We start from the raw sequence: 19,157 nt of genomic DNA on the forward strand, positions 1-19,157 counted from the left end.
ACAATACAATTTGTTTAGTATCTTCAGTAGAGTCAGTAGCAAGCTTATGACAATCTATGAAAATCCTTTGGAAAGAAAACATGGGAGAAAAGACATTTTAAAATGGCATAGGAAGTCATAGGAAAATCCAGTGATTGAGAGCTGAAACTAGGCAAATTCAAACGGGAAATAAAACATGTTTTTTTTAACAGCAAGAGTAAATAAATAATGGAACAAACTACAAGAAGTAGTGGATTTTCTAGTTTCCTTTATTCAAGTACCAAATAGAACAGGAAAATATTCAACAGTGCGCTCCTGTCAAATACACGTGTCGCTACTCAAAAATGACACAAAGTGAAATTTCAGTGCCTGTAACATACAGGGAGGTCAACGTGAACCTAAGTTCCTTGGAAATAAAATTTGATGTGCCTCTAGATTGGACCCCAGCTCCCTCAGTTTCTTTGAGGGTGTTTTTTGTGGCATATGTGACTTTTCTTGACTGTGCCAACAACATACCCATAAAAACTGTGCCAGTTTCTTCACCAGCTGTCATACTCACAGCTTCTAACCCATGAAACTGTGAAACCATATTTCTTTTACCTCCAGCCTATGTCTGGCTCTTTTCTGTCTACTGTAATTCACTAAGTAGAATCACAGAATGGTTTGGGTTGGAAAGGACCTCAAAGATCATCTAGTTCCAACCTCACTGCCATGGGCAGGGATGCCACTCACTAGACTAGGTTGCTCAGGGCTCCATCCAACCTGGCCTTGAACACTTACATCCACAGCTTCTCCAGGCAACCTTTTCCAGTGCTTCACCAGCCTCTCAGTAAAGAACTTCTTCCTAACATCCAATATAAATCTGTCCTTTTCAGTTTAAAACCATTGCCTCTTGACCTGTCACTATATGCCCATATAAAAACACCATCTCACTTCTTTTAATAAGCTCCCTTTAGGTACTAGAAGGCTGCAGTGAGCTCTCCCTGTGGGCTTCCCTTCCCCAGACTGAACAATCTCAGCTCTCTCAGCCTGTCTTTGTAGGAGAAGTACTCCCATCCTTGGATCACATTTGTGTCCCTGCCTTCTTGTGCTGTCCATGTCCTTCTTGTGCTGAGGACCCAAGATCTGGATGCAGGTGAGGTCTCATGAGGGCAGAGAGCTACAGGTCTGTCCACTCCATCTTACTATCAATCCTCAATTTGCCTAAAGTTAGCCCGAGCTTCAGGTCTTGTCTACTATTTTCACTGTTAGTAGAAGCTCTGACGAACTGAGCAGCCTCTGTGGTGCAATCCTACTTAGTGAGATACACAAGTCCACAGCAAACAGTTGAACCCTTCATTCACACAGCTCAGATTAGTAATTGGCTTTACATGCCTATTGTGAAGTGGTGGCTCTTACTACTTTCAAATAATTAGCCTAAAAAGGATTTTAGTAATTTTCTGTATTTACCCTGAGTATCCTGCATGCATATTTCTGTAATACTTCAGCCAGCCCTCCAGCACACCATCATCCAATTTGACTGGCCCAAAACAATTGAGATGAATGTTGTCTCTTGTGCTAAGTATAGTAATAGGGAGAATTAGCCTTTTTTTCGTTAGGAAAGAGATAGAGACCCTGTCACAGGGATTTATGATCACTGAGGGAATGTAAGATTGAACTTCCTGTTTTTTCCTCCACAGATACTGGATTTGGAGAGATGTAACAAAACATGCCTTGGAAAAAGCATAGCATTTGCATTAAAGTGCCTAAGTTTTGCCAAAAAATATAGGTAATAAATCCAAGTATGTTTCAGAGGTTGGAAGGCAAAAGGAAGACAAATTCAGACAGTGTCGTACAATAGCAGTAAGCCAACTGCTCTGCGTGTCACACCAGATTCTTCTCTATTTATAAGTGACAGAATAAACACAGCCAGAGCTGTGTGTGACAGGAAAGAAGGAAAAGTAGTGAGTAGGTGTGAGGAATAAACACAAGAACTTATTATCTACATGCAATGAACAGAAAACCCTGAGGAACAAAAAGCTTCAAGCTTCTGTGTCAGTATGATGGTGGGGTAAGAAAATTCCTAATTGTGGGAAGGAGGGGTTTGCAAAACCATTTATGAAGAAGTCAAAAATATTTTATGGCTATGTTCAATAAAGAAATCCTTTATCAAGGAAACAAGCAGAAGAAGTCTGTAAGGACAGAGGCAATTAAGCACATGGGCTGCTTGATTTACAGCTTCGACAGAGGTTGACAGAAGGATAAAATAAAATCCTACCCCACACACAGAGAAAATTGGAGGCAGGGGAGGAGGAAGGGAGGGTTTGTTATGAAAGCATTAATGAGGACCAAGATAATGAAAGCAAATGAAAAAACTGAACAAAACGCAATTAAAAGATATACTTTGCAGTGTGCTTAAGAGACTGATCCTGGCCTGAAAATCTTTATATTTGTAAATTCTTTAACCTATTACAAAGGACCTGACCTCAGTTTGAATCATCCAGCCATAGCTTCTGAAAGGAGCTGGTGTTAGATCAGCAAGCATTTGTAGTATCTACACAGGCAAGGAGTAGGTTATGAACTTTGTCATATTAGAAACATGCATAGTTTGGGGAGGGGGATGATGAGACTCCATGTTCAATGTTTCGGAGACAGCGGCAATGCATTCTGGAATACAAATGCTACAAATGTGGAACCTGTCTCCAGAACAATGTAATTCTGGTTGGAACAAAACAGACTAAAAGGCAAAACTGCACTGAGTTGCAGCCTTAAAATACTTGGTCTCTTCTATGTGGTTGCAGCTGTGCTGAGAGATGGATAGGAATGAGCTCGGCTAAATATTCTGAACCTGTCTTAACTATCTTCCACCCAATAAATACAGGCATCTCAGAAGATCTCTTCCTACTTTTTCCTGGTCTCTTGCTTCTGGGCCAAAACTGAGTTTCAGCCACAGAATAAACTTATCCAGACTCCTGGTTTGTCTCTTCCTTTGCTCCTCCCTCATCTCCTTTGGCTGTAGTCAAAATATTTCATTACTGTCTTGTTATCTTTAATGCTTATTCTCATCTCTGAAACTGGTTTTGAGCTGTTTCCAAAGACTGCTGGAGTGATAGCAGGGAAGTGGAGGAACTCTCAGGGGCTGTGGACTACTGATAACAGTAGGAGTCATGACTAGCGGGTTCTATTTCCATGTCTAAAACTCACGAGCTGTGCTGAATGTACCTCTCAGCTGAGCACCTGACTCAGCAGATGCCAAACAGCAACAACTATGTGCACCCTCATATGTACCCCAGTTTTCAGGAACCTGTTGAAAATCAATTACAGTTGAAGTGTTTCAGAACCGTGAGACTGAAGTGGCTTCAAAGGGAAAATGCACGGAATTAAGTTACTGACGACAATTAATAGTTACCTGTGTTGCCTCCCAGCCCCACTGCCTGTACTTGGGATCGTGGGTGAATCTCCACATATACCAGTAGGTCTCAATCACCTCTGGCCTTAGGATGTAATACTTCTCATTTTGCCGTACTGCCACCGCCTCCACGCCACCATCAAATTTGAACGCTTCCGGGCCCAGCTTTAGTGCTGCAGAGGAAACAAACAACAAAAAAGTAAGAAAAAATTTATTCCAAACCAATCTTTGCGTGAAGGATGGGTAGGAGACTGCTATATGCCAAACTTGTTAAAAAAACAGAAACTAGCTTGTCGTTAAGCAGTCTCATAAATATTTCCTACTGTTGAGACCTACAATTTTTCTTATTTATCCAATAATTTATCCAATTCCTGTGAGAAAACTACCTATTTTGACAGGACTACAGTAATCCTCTTGAAAACTAATGAAACACTAAGAATATAAACACACTAACACATTCAATTTTAGCATAAAATTGAAGTGACCAACATCAGTTCTTTACAAGCAAAACACAAAAAGAAAAGAACGGTCAACACAGGTTTTGATGTCCTTTGATCCCACCCAGCACAGCAGGAAAAGATCTTGGAACTAAACCAAGTAGCATCATCCCAAATAATCTGTATCTTTATCCAAACTGTTGGTTTAAGGACATGCTGTCAGGCCACTGTAAGTGATATACTGTGATCTTCAAGTAAAGGGCTTACAACTGGCAATGAAGTCTTAACTACACCTGAAAATAAATCTCTGAACTAAGAGATTCACTATTTAAGCCCCTAAAGGAACCTGTAAAGGCCCTGTGCTGGCACCTGGAAGACTACTCATATAAGAACAACATACCTGTAGAAAAACTGTCTATAATATGAAGTTGCAATTACACATATTTTGTATTAGACAGCTGCACATTAGTCCTCAAATTTAACATTAATAATGTACTCTTATCTACAGCTGCACCTCACCATTTGTTTTGGCAGAGAATTTTTAAGGCACTGAACTCTGAAGCTGCACTCGAGCTTTAAAAATTATCAAAGCAATTAATCATGTAATTCCTATGGGCTAGACGTTCAAATTAACCATGGCCTCATGGGTCTGGAAGGGGAACCTTAGAATACTATAAAGAAAAATACGAGCAACTCTCAGTGCATGCCCCAACAGAAAATCTCCAAAAATGTTCCTTAATCTTTTTGTTTTCAAGGGACTATGGCTCTGGATGCCAAAAGAAAAAGCATCACTCTGCTTCAGCCACATGAATGGTAAGGGAAACTCCATCAAGAAATGTTTATTTTACTTCTTTCAAAATAGGCCAGTTTTATCAGTTTCAGTTAAAAAATTAAACAAATCTCACTATAAAATGGAGGAGATCAGATACAGCATTCTACCTATCCAAAATTCTGAATATAAGAATGGTCATAGTGAACCAGATGGAATTTTGTCTGCTCCAGAATAACATCTCCAACAATGGCCAAAATCAAACATGGATGGGCACGCGGAAGCGCCCATCAAGTATATGAGATACCTTTTCCCATCTTTTCTACCAGCCTCTAATGTTTTTGAGCTCAAGACTTCTCCCAAACTAGACATACTTTTTTAGGTGGTCAGTAATTCTTAATAGATTGATTTCCCAAGTACTTATCTGGTGCTTCCTTAAATCTGTGTAAGCCTTGAGCATCCAAAACAACCTCTGCTAAGGAGTTCCACATCTCTAACACCTATTTGATGCAGAACCACTCTCCAGTCCCTGTGCAATTCTGCAAATCTGCTGAATCCTACCTAGAATGTTCCTTTTCCACCCTGAATAATACTATCCAATTTAGTTGTGCCTTGAATGGAAACTGTTCCATGCCCTTAGTTAATCTTCTTGCCTTTCTCTGCAACTCTTCCAATTCTACTATATCCTTTGTAAAATGAGAGGACCAGCCTGAATAGAGCAAAAAAAAGTGCGGACAAGATTAATACAGTGACATAACGACATTTTCTATTTTGCTCTTTCTCATTTTGTTTTTCCTGAGTGTTACTGAGTTGACATTTTCATAATCTTAAGAGCAATTTCCTGAATTGCAATGGTCAGTTAACACTCATCATCTAATATGAGTTTAGGACTAATTTTTTCATAGGTGCCTCACTTTGCATTTAACTACACTGAATTTAATTTAGTAATTTATTATGCAATTACTCATAAGGTCCTTGTGTAGCGCTTTTTTTTGCTATTATCAGCACACTTACCTTACTGTTCCTGCCCTTTCCTGATCATTTATATATGTGTATGTTTTATTTATATATAACACATATTAAAATATGAAATGGAAATATACATAATGTGTATAAATACAGTATACATTTTATACACCTATACACGTATGTGTAAATATATATCAAATATTTCAGAGTACCACTGGTTAACCAGCATTTATCCATTGCAAGAGTGGACTATTTACCTCTATCCTGTTTTCTATATTATGCCTATTTTATTCCTCCGTACAGGTACTTGCTGCTTAGATAGTAACTGCTTAATGTCCCTAATTGGCCTTGGTAAAATACTTGTGAAAAAGCTGTTTAGAAATCAGGGAAACACAATAGCTATGTTAGTCTTATCCACCAAAGAAGCTGGATTTCAGGCAGTTCTGGTGACCACCACCTACAGAAATTGTGATGTCTTCTCTTGCTTTGTAGCCTGCTCATGCATTAAATCTTTAGTTATTTACTCACACCCACTGTTAATACTATTGGGCACTACAAGAAATTAAACTACCCAAGGATGGGTGACCTCTGCACATTGTGATGATTTCACCGAACCCTTATCTGAAACCAAGGATGTAAAATTAATCACAGCACTTCTACTAATAGTCGACTAAAGAAAAGAAGCTATTATGGGCACAGTACCTTTCAGGGGCCATTCTTCTAAGCCAAGAACCATCTAAGGCCATTTTACAATGCTATAGTGCTCACAATATAATCCAGATATTTTCATATTAATAGCGCTGGTAGGTTATAGTCTAGGCAGGGAGAGCAGATGAGAAACAATTTCATACAGGTGCAAAACTGCAAAGCTAAACTAGCACCATTTTAAAAGATTTTAACTGACACAAAGTTGACTTCAATGAGAGCTGTATTTAGCACTGCCAAAAAAAAGGACAAATCCTTATACTTTTTGATAAATATATTTCTAATTTTAGAAATATTTCTGAAAACATTGTTTAATGTTTTGTATGTTCCTTTAATTTAATAAATTTCCTGAAAGTAAGAAAGGATTCATAATTGTAATAATACTTGCTAGGCTCTAACTGATACAAAACAGGAGGAAGAGAACCTCCAAGGTACTTCTGTTTGAGACTCCAAACCATTGCTATTTCATACTTGTCACAAAAACATGTAATTATTCTCGTTTCTTCAGCTTTGCCTGTTTAGCTGCTTACTGAGAGTCTTGGGACAGAGATAGCATCTACTCACAGCCTTGCATATGTCTCAACTGAATTCTTAGTCATCTGGCTTATTCTGCACTAGAATTGTCACACATAAAACCAGCTAAAGCTGTACCACGATTCTGAGGACAGCTCTTGTCAAGAAACTTAAAGAAGTGCAAAAAATTTCAACCTAAAATAAGCTCTCTGTAGTCAGTCAATACTTTACACACTATCAGCTAATGGCTAGGAAAATTCTTATGCACAAGGGATGGTATAATGTACTAAAAATACTGTGCGCTATACATCATCACACAATGCCGTTATACAGATAATTTTGCTTATTTATCTAGCCTCCGCAATACCTATGAAAGCTGATTATTCAGACTGATTTACTAGTGATCTTTCTATTCTTTCAATTTCATTGGACTTCTTTCTTGTTGCCATTTACAAATTTCGCATTGCCAATTATTTTATGCCTGTGCCATGTTTCTCAGTGGTGCACGTTAAGCATGAAAACAAAGAACTATTCCCCAGAAACTGGAACACCTCAAGATGTGCAGTACTCACATAAGCTTAAACATCAAGAAACCTTGCACCATGAGCACATGAAGCTGTATTTTTGTATCCTTACTTGGGCCCACTGACAGCATTATGATTTCTTGTGCTGCTACATGGGCATACAGATCAGAACATGCTTTCTATCTTTGTTTTTCTCAATATTCTCTCCAAACTGAGAGCACACTGGACTACAGAAAAATCCTGAAACCTCCTGTCATAGGACTGGAGATTGAGGATGGCTGCAGCATTAATCTATTGATAGTTTATGGTACAAAAAAATAGTAGAGTAAGTAGGAAGCAGAGGCATGTCTAGATTACACATCATAAGACTATTCTGGTTACAGTTAAGTTTTCTAATTGACCATCAATAACCCTTTTCGAACCCTTGGTGTTTCTAAGGGGTGTCACATGCATTCCCAATTTCCTGAAGAGGGGAAGAGCCTTGGGGGAGCTTTCATGCTGTCTAGTTCAATCTTGGAAACACAAATCCCTTGCTCAGAGGCAGACCAGAACCACGACTACACCCCCTGCCTTCACCTTCCAAAGACCACCAGCTTCCTCCAGCTGTTGAATTAGAAAGGCATCCTTTGAGGAGCGCTACAGACTGACCTTCAGCTTAAGCAGAATCTACAGGGGTTTTCACAGAGCCATGGCAAGGGCCCAAGCTTCTCACAACATACCTAGTCACTTCTCCAGCCTCTGACTCTGGAGTCTAAGGTCTTCTCTCAGATATTCCTGGAGAACACTGATAGGTGACTCAGATTATCAGCAAGACTATGTCCCTGCATAAACTTCTCAATTACATGGCAGTGATGCCAGTTGCCACTGGGACATAACCCACAAGAAAATACATCAGGAATAATTTCAAGGACTTTCCAGCTTCTCTGTACTAGTCAGCACTGAAATAACCAGCTTTCTGAAACATCAGGGTTTTTTTTAACAGGCTTTCAAACCTGCAATATGTCAACAGGTTGATGACAGTTGGCAATATAATGCCCTCATTTTCCGGAAATGCTTTTATTCTGTAAAATTCTGTTTCAATTTTGCTGAGACTCATGCTCAGCTATGGAAATTTAGGTTGCTTCACAAAGCGGTATTTTCATAATAAAGTATTACATCACCAGCTACATACTGTAGTTTATTATGAGCAACTGTGGGATGACACAGGAAAGGGCATCTCTGCTGGTTTATAAAGAAAGAGCTGCCTACCCCTTGCACTCAGTCTCAGCACCCTTCTCAGTCCTCTGGGGATGCCAAACAGGGCAAGTTCTCTCAAATCCGTAGGAGAAAGAGATCAGGCAATCCTCTTCCCCTGCTGAACCATAAACCTGTTAGCTGAACCACGATGATTGTCTGCCCTCTTAAAGATGTTTTTTCTGCCATCAGCCAGTTCTGTCATTAAAGTGTACAACTATGTCTCAAATACTGCTGTTAAAACAGAACGAAGAAATTGACATTTGGCACATATAAGTTCTTAATTGTCTTTGAAAAATCAGTCCAGAAAACTAAAACCAAAACATCCAAACACAAACAATCCACATTCCTGGGACTGCATGACTGAACAAAAGAAAATGAGGGCACTGTAAATATATAGCTGTCTGTACAGCTTTCAGTCTTTCTTGCTCATGTGTTCTTATGCAGTCATTAAATATGTAATCAAAAAATTTATCTCCCCCATCTTTTGACTTATTTAGGGTACAGAATAAACATCTGAAGGAATAAAATTAGGTCTGCTCAAACAACTGTAAATTTAACATTGCTTATTTTTAAATGTCAAATTAAACATTTAAATGCATTTTTTCAGAATGCAACAATAGCTACTATGTCCTACCTTTCTTCTTAAGCATACTCATATTTTTTTCTTTTCCTTTTTTAAATGCTGTTGCTACCCAAACGAAATTATCGCTTGTGTGACTGAATTATTTAAAAAGACAGGCAACTATACAACGATACAATGTAATCCTGTGAATAAATACATGAATTCTCATCTTAAAACTGCTTTCGTTTTAGTTACCATTATTTCTACTGGGGAGGTATTTCAGAAGCTCACTTCTCTGATGGCTATACAAAACCATTTCCAATTTCCAACCTACATTTATTCACAGCAAGCTTAAAAATCTTGCTCTTGTTACAACTGCGTTCTTTTATGTCTTAAAATAACTATTTCTCTTCAGTGTTTACCCCTTGAGATGGCAATAAATTTTTTCCTTTCTTCAGTATTATTTTTCTAGCCTGAGCAGACCAATCTCTCATATTTTCCCCACTGTAACATAAAAGCTCTGTCGCTCTATTCATTCTGTTCGTCCTTTTCTGCATTTGTTCTGCTAGAAATTCAGATTTATACCGAGTATTCTGGGTGACAAATTACACGTCTTCTAAGGCAGTCTTAATATTATCTAATCTCTGCTGAAAATTCTTCATCTGATACAGACCAGGACATTTTTCAACTCACATTCAGACAAAGAGCTCCTGACTTTTTCTAGTGAACTTCTTATTTCTGATAGTCCAGTTCTCAAGATCTTCCTGCTTACTGTTCTGAGACTCTTCCATTTTAATTATGTCTTACAACTTTATGGCCACCCTAAGCATAATCAGTACATTTCAACTTCAAGCATCAAGGTCACTACTAAAGATCTAAAATAACCCTGGTCCAAAAGACTGACCTTGAGAAACTTCCAGCCCAACAATGAAGTCTGATGCTGCCTCCTCACTAGTCAAGCCTTTGACCTCACAGTCCACACAGTAGTCTTCATCCTCTCTTATTTAATTGTACTTACCCAGAATGCACTATTACTAAAACCAGGAAAAAGCCTATTTTCAAATTTTTCCCTCAACTGTAAGAAGAGTATATATGAAATGAAAAACTTCCCTATATACCTGTGTGACAAGAGCTCACACAAATTCTTTCCTCCCCATACCCATATAACCTATCTTAGCTGACTGATCCAAAAATAAGGACAAACATGCGTGAAGGAACCATAAAGTCTGGGTTTACATTTACTCACCATGATGTAGAGCAGAAGTAAATACAAGAATATTAAAAATTCATACTGGTATAAAACCAGTGTATGTTAGACAAGGTCCATAACAAATCCTAAAAATAATTACAACAGTTGCTGTATTCCAACTATTGAAATGGTTAGATTAACAATAGGTCTTACTTGTCCTGTCATATGACTCATGACATGTATGTGCAATTTCAGCTCCAAGCTGCAAATAATGTCCAGCTTTATCATCTCTGGAACCATCTGCTCCAAGGGCAAACATTCCCCCTGCAAAACAGGTCAAATGGCCCATCTTTCTTTCAAGATGCCCGTTCTTCCACTCCCCAATGAAGGTCAGTCCTCCATTGGACTTTCTGATGAGATGTTTTTCTATGGCCTACAAAGAGATTAAGAGAACTTTCAAATGCTGTTTCACATCCAAGTTTTACACATTAACATTCCTTTATAGAACAAAGTACTGTTTTCAAAACAAGAGTAGTTTTCTTTCAAATTCACTTCTGAGCCCTACAGGAACAAACAGCTATAAGAATATAATTTCAAAGCACACAAAATAATACCCTAACTGCTAATAATGCTAATGACATCTAACATAGGAAAATCACAACATAGAAAACACTGTACTTTTAGTAGAGAATTCACACTTATTTTATGGCTCAAACAGTATTTGTCTAAATGTTAACTCTGGGAAGTACCTATTTGTTGCTCTGTGCGCTCTGTGAGTACTCAGAAAACACATTCATATTGGAAACTTTTGGTCAGCAATATATGCAAATCTGTACTCTCAGTCAGTCTTTAACAGGAGGTGACAGGAATGCTCCAGCCCCTTTCTAGCTTCTCCATAGCAGCTTTCTGATTGCACATTCTCAAACAATGGGTGTTAGAGCAGCTGTTAACAAAAAACTTTATTATTTTATATGTGAGGCAACTGCTGCTTTCTTTTTGCACTTTTGTACCAATATATGTTGTTGCTTGTGACTTATAAATGGCATCCTTCTCTTAGAAGGAGAATAGCTGACCTAACTTTCCAGAGTTTGCAAACTAGATGGAACAACATTTGCTTAAGCCTCTTTCAGAGAGGATCACAATTCCCACCAACCTACTGCAGTATTTACTATGTCTAGCATTAGACAATGAGAAAGCAATGAAAGAGAAGTGCTGGTCTGCATTCCTATTGGGTTAATTCCTTCACTAATACCACTGACAGATCTGAGATCTGTGCTCATGGCAGGATCCAGCAAGAAGAACGCAGAAATTACTGACAGAGCAGAAACCAGTAGGGCTCTGACAGCAGCCAGGGTGGTTGTCTAACCATCATGCAAACTGGCATTGATGACTGCCTTCTGCTGCTAAAGGAGCCTGGTGTGGTTAAATGTACAAGCCTCATTGGTTCTGAAAGTACTGGTACAGGAAATATTTGATCTGCTGAAAACTGCCACTGAGAAGGATTCTAAGATCTGGAGCATTAACTCTGTTGATTCCATTACTCTAGACTGTGACAAAACTGATGTTTCTCGACCATACGGTACATAAAAGTTGAGTCCTCTTTGAAAGAAAGCCACTTCAACCATGAAGAGCAAGAAGGCACAAAAGCATATGGATTCTTTATTTCTTAGAGGAAAGCATTTTTCCCCAAATGTTAAGTGGTTAATGGTTAAAATGTTAAGTGTTATGGTTTCTTTTTCAATTGTATCTTCTCATAACTTCGTAACTGTTGAGGAGTAAATGGTTGCAGAAGCATTTCCAGTGGGACAAAATTGCTGTGGTTAGCACCAGGATAGCCAACAAAGGCTAAATTTATACCCTTCTCCATGAGCTACTCCTCTACTCCAGACTTGCTTTCATGGTTTGACTGAAGAGCATGTTTTAGGTGCAACATGCTCCTCTTCTGAGCAGAAAACACATCTTCTGAATTTGAAAATAACTGCCTGGTAGAAGGGGTAGTTTTTGAAATCTGAAAATCAAGTTCTATCAGCTACTTAATTACTAGGTTCGATTCTGAGAGTCACAAAGGAAGCATCTCAAGAAGAAAATAAATGCAACTCTCTCAAAATACTTTAATATTCAACAACCCGCTGCCTACCAACCGCAGAAAAATGAAAATTAATATTTACAGTAATTAACAAGGGACAGCTGGGCATTGTTCAGAGCACTGCCTAGCAGATAAGAAAAGTTTGTGCAGGTTGGGATAGATGTGGCATTTGCATCCTGGGCTGGATGGCTGGGGCCACAGAGCACTGCAATAGGTACTGCAAAGCAATGACAGCCAGCTGGACTACAAGGAGTACACACGTACCAGAGTGGACATGTATACCCCAATTCCCAAAGAGAAGATTTAATTCACATCAACTAAGAGATTAACTAATGGAAGATGTTTCCTCAGTCTGTGAAATGCCTGAGCCATAGGGGTGGCTGAGGTCACTTGGTTTGTTCAGCCTAGAGAAGAGACTGAGGGGACACCTCATTGCAGTCTTCAACATCCTCACGAGGGGCAGCAGAGGGAAAGGCACTGACCTCTTCACTCTTGTGACCAGTGACAGGATGTGAGGGAATGGCCTGAAGCTGTGGCAGTGGAGGTTTAGGTTGGATAGCAGGAAAAGGTTCTTCACCCAGAGGGTGGTTGGGCACTGAAACAGGTTCCCCAGGGAAACGGTCACAGCACCAACCCTGACAGAGTTCAGGAAGTGTTTTGACAACACTCAGGCATATGGTGTTGACCCTTGGGGTGTCCTGTGCAGGGCCAGGAGCTGGACTCAATGATTCCTGAGGGTCCCTTGCTATTCAGGACATTCTATGATTCTATGCAAAAACTCAATGTTCTCTATCTGAAGTTCATGTGCTTTTCATGACTACAAAAAATAGCATTTTCTGAGCTGTCTTGCAGCAGTACTTGCTATGTTGTGACAGCCAAGCACACTGCTGAATCCTTCTTTTAGCTACCTAATGCTGTGCAGTAAGAAAGACTGAGGATCAAATTTATGAGCCTAACAGATTAGACTACTCAAGGCAGCAGATCAAAGGGAAGCTTACCTATGCTCCAGCTGATGTGAGAAAAACACTTGAAACCAGACTAGCTGGAAGGCCCACATGATGATGTTGAAAGCAAAGTTAAGAGGCCCATCCTCAGTTTTTATTACCACAAAAATTTCCCAACTAGTTTCACAATTTCAGCTTTTATCACAGCTGTGAATTTACATACTGGGACATGGCAATGAAGTGTCCTTTACAGTGGAAGACTGCGCCCATGTTATACACAGAAGGGTTTTGGATATGCAACTTGTTTGTATTCCTGTTAGGAAGTATGTGGTGACCTGGATAAGACTTCATATGCCATGGATCGGAAACCATGACATCTGAAGAACAGATGCTGCATTTTTCTTCCCCATGATAGCTCCAAGGAATGAGATATCACTGTCTGCTGCAAGACTTTGGAGTGAGGTTATGTTGTCCATCTTCCACTCATCCTGCTGTAATAAGATAAGGGAGTGAAGTGTGGCTGGACAGGGACATTCTTTTAGACTGGTGGGTGATGAGAACATTTCCAACACTGTGCTGTGAGTGGGAGGAATGCATGCTACACCTTTCCCCTTGCTTGCATAAATGATGCAAAGAACTTCTGCTCCACATTTTGAAAAACAAAGAATAAGAAGCGTTAGCTATGGACTGTGGAGGAAGGCCTATATTATAGGCAAGAACAAAAGAATGTTAAGGGCATGGCCTCTTAAAAACATTTAAAATAAAAGCTCACATTGCAGTTATGCAAAGCAAATCCTACTTAATGACTCTTTGCCCATGTCTTTCAATGTCAAGTAGGACCTGGGAGAGACACAAACCCTGAAACAGAGTATGTTCCACAGCACATGAATCAGTACAGTTCATGCAGACTCAAATGTACAGGGTGGATTTAGCTGAGAAAAAGCTGAAGGAACCCTCTGATGCAGGTAATTTCACACATGAAGCAGGGGCAGCTTGGCTTTTTCTCCCTCCTATCCACACTGTGTTTGCAACCTGATCCCAAATTTGCTTTGCTCTGTCTCCATTCAGATTTGCCCATGCAAAATGTCTGCAAGATGGTTTACAGGGAAGAAGATGAATAGGAGAGTTTATTTCCTCTAATTTTGAAGTGCTCATAGTTCAAGAATCAGAGTAAAATATTTCAACAGTAACCACAATGGATGTTAGATATCAACTGCTAAACATTTTTAAACACACAGGACCCAATAAGCTGTATTTTAGTCTATTAAAAATACACAACTAATGTTTTGAACTAGTAATGTAGAATTTAACAAACCCTGGAAAACTAAGGAAGTTCAAAAGGACTGGGAAGCAGACAATGCTTTATCAGTAGTTTAAAAAGTTAATACAACAATCAAATAAAATGAATGATGTGGTTTCAAAAATAAATGTTTGATTGGTATGTGCATGCTGATACTAGGAATATCATGGATTTGGGGAATTTCTTGGCATTTTACAAAATATTAGTCCTAAACAAATTCAAGGCAGCAAATATGAAGTGGATTAAAAGCTGGTTTGCTAGAACCGTTCAAAGTAAAAAAAAAAAAAAAAAATTGTGAAAAAATCCTTATCCCATGAAGATTCTGCATAGATACTTTATTCAACACTGGCCGGTATTTCTAACAATGATCTCCAAGAAAAATGCTAGAAAAAAATTGCAGATAACACAAAAATTGATGGAACTATAGATAATGACAAAGAAAAAGTCAGTTCTGTAAAATCACTCAAAACAGGTGACAAAACGGGTTTTGCCTGAACAATGTGTTGTAATAGAGATAAGTGTAAGGTCAAACACTGAGGAATCAGGAATGTAAATCACAGTGGTAGGGAAGCAGTAAATCAAAAAGATTATAACCAGCTTCAGAATAAAGCAACTGGAAAGTGGATGATTGTGTGAGGCAAAGGTTAAGAGTGCAAATAGCGCTCCTGGCTGGATGAAGAGGAGAAAACTGAGAAGGAATCAGTTAGAAGAATCACATTAGAAGAACGCTTACATTGCTGTCTCCATACTGAAGATGCTGGAAAGTACATAGAAAAAAGGTTAAGAAATAATTCAAAATCTGTTTTATATTGTGAGACCAAAAATAAAAAAACCAGCATTTTTCCTTCAGGAGAGAACGCCTACTGTACATTTGATAGTAACCAGCTACATGGTGCAGATAACCCACTAAAACAATGCAGAGAAGGAAAAAGTCAAAGCACCTGGAAGTCAAATGTAATCAGATTCAGATCAGGAATAAGAAATATTACAGCTTCAAAGCAATTTTGTACTAGAACTTTCACTATATATCTTTAAAAATGTGACTTTTGAGAACTCCAGGAACAGGTGTTTTCCTTTAGAAGTCTGACTGCACTACAACTAGGCTTTAAAAACTTATGTTGAAAGCAACAGGGCATGCACAGATCATGGAATACATTAGGCACCAACCACACGTCTGCAATTGGATGAGACTACACAGTCCCTGCTGCTGTTGGTACCACAGCACCTGACTCAAACCAGCTCAGTTACTCTCTGTGTGTCTAAACTGCAGCAGAGGAATGGTGGCATAGTGGGCACCACTAAGAGATGCTGCTAAGAGAGGATGGGGAAACTGGGAAAGTAGGAGCTGGGCAGCAAAAAGCTCAGAGCCACCACAGAAAGGCCCCCACCCCAAATCCCATGGAACCATCTTGCAGTACTGCCCTGCTTGGGGAAGCACGTCTTGATCTGTGACAGGGAGTAAGACCGTATCACAAAAGAACCACAGAGCAAGAAAGCGCTATGGACTGTATTTTACAAGATAAATATGGAATATAACATGCAAATGCCTTAGAAAATAATGCAAAGAATAAAACAATTTGGGACTTCAGGTCCTAGAATGATGAATTCTCAACACTGGAAAAAAGTGACTTGATTTGTTCTGCACACATCTCAAGGTTGCTGGATCTAATAAATGAGAGCTTGGGCTTTTACATTACATCATTTGGGACAAGCTGATTATTTTTAGCACAATAATCTGCATCACATGTATTCCACAACAATACTTTTTGAACTACTCAGAGTGAAAGCTAGTATTATTCATCACTTGATTTCTTAAACTTACATAATCAAAACAAGTCCTGTGGTTGGTGGTGGTTTTCCTGCCTAGTTTTTTGGGGTTTTTTTTAAATTTAATTTTCTTAAAATCATTAAAGATGGTTCCACTGTATTGGAAAACTCAATGAATTATAATCACCTCAATTGCATCGTCGTACATTTTCCTTGCCTCCGTGTCCGTCTTGTCTGACATAAGCCAGGCTTTCAATAAATATTCATAAAAACTGTCTCCCAGCCCGCCCACGGATGTGTGATCTGTAGAAGGGAAAGAGGGAAGAAAACAAAAAAAGGTTGAAGTTGTTATGTAATAGCACCTTAAATTTATTCAAAACATAAACTTATGTTTTTAAGGCCTACTGTTGTAGAATTATAAACATTTTTAGCCTGTTTAGCAGGACAAAGCTGCACTGCACTCTTTCCCCTCCAAACTTACATCATAGGCGTAGAACCTTCTGTACGTGTTCCCTATTTGTCATTGTGCACAGGCTACCCCTCATATCAAAAATGTACTTTAACCTCTGTTCTTAGTTCATTCCAAAGAACCTAACAGTTTTGCTGCTAGGGTTTGGGGGGTTTAGTTTTCAGGTTTTTTTAAGGTATATGTGAAAAAAGTATGTAGAAAACCTCCTAAGACCTCTGTATCCAGGATGCAACCAGGTCATGTGGCTGGCTACAAACTGCCATGAACAACACAGAATCCGATCTTTCCAGGAGATGTTTATTTCTAACAGGGTAGTTACTTGACAGACTAATGAATTCCTCAAACTAAATGTTCTTACTGAAATTATTTTAGTCAAAAGGGAAATAAACTACCTTTGCCATGTACAACACAAGCCCTGCTCTGTTCCACTGTGCCTAAGCAGCTATGCAGAGCTGTGCCATGTGCCACAGGGTAAGGCTGATTCACTATTAGAATCCACCAGCACATAAACCGAACTGCCTAACACACAGGTTTCTTTTTTGTCCCCTTTTTTTCCTTTTTCTTTTTTTTTTCTTGCAGAGGTTGCCTTTCAGAAATAGTGTCACTGCTATTCTGTGCTGACAGACCACTTGAGAACTATTTGTTTCTCTTTGGCTGAACTATCATACATCCCCACAAAAAGCCTACTGATGGTCTGACAGCCTTGGAGCTCCTATTCCAACCAGGGTAAGCACTCAGTACACCCTTCATTCAAAAAGCAGCACTCTGTGAGATTTACTAAATGACTCCAACCAGAATACACATAACCTTTTCCTTCCTAATGTTACAGCCCTCAAAACAGTGGCACCAGAAGAGTCTTAGATTCCTGAAGCTAGGCGAGGGAAATGTTTAACACCAACATTGTCACAATGCCAGAAATTCACTGCCCTAAGCATGGCTGGTTGAGTCATGCAAGTACCCTTTTACCAGGTGAAGAAAAGATTTGATACTTCCTTTTACAAAATACCTCAAAAAAGCGGTATTATTCACAGTTCTTCTGGGATAAAGGTGTAAAAGAGAGGTTGAACTCTCCTTCTGTTCTTTTTTCCTTCAAGCACCACCCTACCACAGCATGTCTGCTCATCTCTGAAGATGTGAGTAGGAGGTTAGAGCTGGTAGATGTTGCTAACCTAACTCTTCTAGCTGCCTCTTGGCTCCTCTTGGCTCCTCTGCTACTTAAAAATGGATTTCTAAACAAAGGAAGGGTCAAGTGGAGAGCCTGTAGCTTTCCCATTTAGTTTCGAGTTGTAAATGTGAAGCAAATTACTTCATGCCCTTCTCTTAGACGACAGCATCTCCTTGACTGCCTTTTCACGCGCAGTTACTCAGTGATTATGAGTTTTCTTAAGCTTTCTCACTCTGAGCTGTAAGAGGACATCCAGGTCGTGAGTCTCTTACACAAACACAAGGGCTAGAAATTACTCCTTCAATGTACAGCTACATTCTTAAGTAGACACAAGAAGCAAGGGTCTGTGGTTTTCAGAAAAAGAAAATTTAAAACCACAGACTATCCCAAGACTTCAAAGCTACAACTCATGCCAGCACTGCTCAGGGACTGACTTCACAAGAGGCAGTTTGAAACTACTTCTGTTAAGCTGCTGCCTCCTCCCAAGCTGAGCTCTGTCACTTGAGTCAGGGATGATCCTCAGCCACATCTCCTTGACAGGTGCACTCAGGTCCCAACAAGGACAGGCTGTTGAACCCCCAGCAGGGTTCGTCTTGTAGTAGGCTCTAGCTGGGTTTGGGACAGGAAAAAGCAGGAAAATGAGTGGAAAAGGTTTACTTCCTAAACAGAGAAATTCACATTCCAGGTGTGTTTCAAAAGTCAATTATCAGCAACATGTCCCATTTCACATCTACTTCTTCAGCCAGTCATTTGAGAACTGTCCTTCTCTTCTGTCAGCAGCTCTTCTCCTCCACATTGCTTCTCATCTCAGACAACAGTATAGGGAACATAGTAACCAGAAGGATCAGGGGACACAGGACTCAGAGCCATCCCCTAGAGAGCCTTTTTTTGCACCTTCTTTGTGCAGAGAACAGGGCTGCTCAAGCCTCTCAGATTCAGATCCTCCTACCACTCAGCAAGTAGAGAAGCACATGGTAAGAAACTAAGGCCTTTCAAAGGCCTGGCAACTCCCAGCAGCAGTGTTTTCCTTACTCCTTTTTTGCATACCTCACTCCAGCTCTGACCTGCCAAGACTTTTCAAGGCTCCTCTCTCACTCAGCAGTGGGCTACTCCACACCCCAGCTGATGCCTTTCAGAGCTGGACCAGAGGGAAGA

The 19,157-nt window shown here is 39.5% G+C and overlaps 1 protein-coding gene across 1 annotated transcript in view; it reads right to left on the bottom strand.

Annotated features, from left to right (window-relative positions):
- MAN1A2 (mannosidase alpha class 1A member 2) overlaps positions 1 to 19,157 on the bottom strand; it is a 135,986-nt gene that overhangs the window by 11,366 nt on the left and 105,463 nt on the right. Inside the window, exons 9-11 of the mRNA XM_048294063.1 lie at positions 16,556 to 16,671; positions 10,485 to 10,704; positions 3,368 to 3,540 (exon numbers count right to left, since the gene is read on the bottom strand). Of these exons, the coding sequence (XP_048150020.1) occupies positions 3,368 to 3,540; positions 10,485 to 10,704; positions 16,556 to 16,671 (509 nt within the window). The remainder of the gene's footprint in view (positions 1 to 3,367; positions 3,541 to 10,484; positions 10,705 to 16,555; positions 16,672 to 19,157) is intronic.

The sequence above is a fragment of the Corvus hawaiiensis genome, chromosome 2 (genome assembly GCF_020740725.1).
Source record: "Corvus hawaiiensis isolate bCorHaw1 chromosome 2, bCorHaw1.pri.cur, whole genome shotgun sequence".
Lineage (NCBI taxonomy): Eukaryota > Metazoa > Chordata > Aves > Passeriformes > Corvidae > Corvus > Corvus hawaiiensis.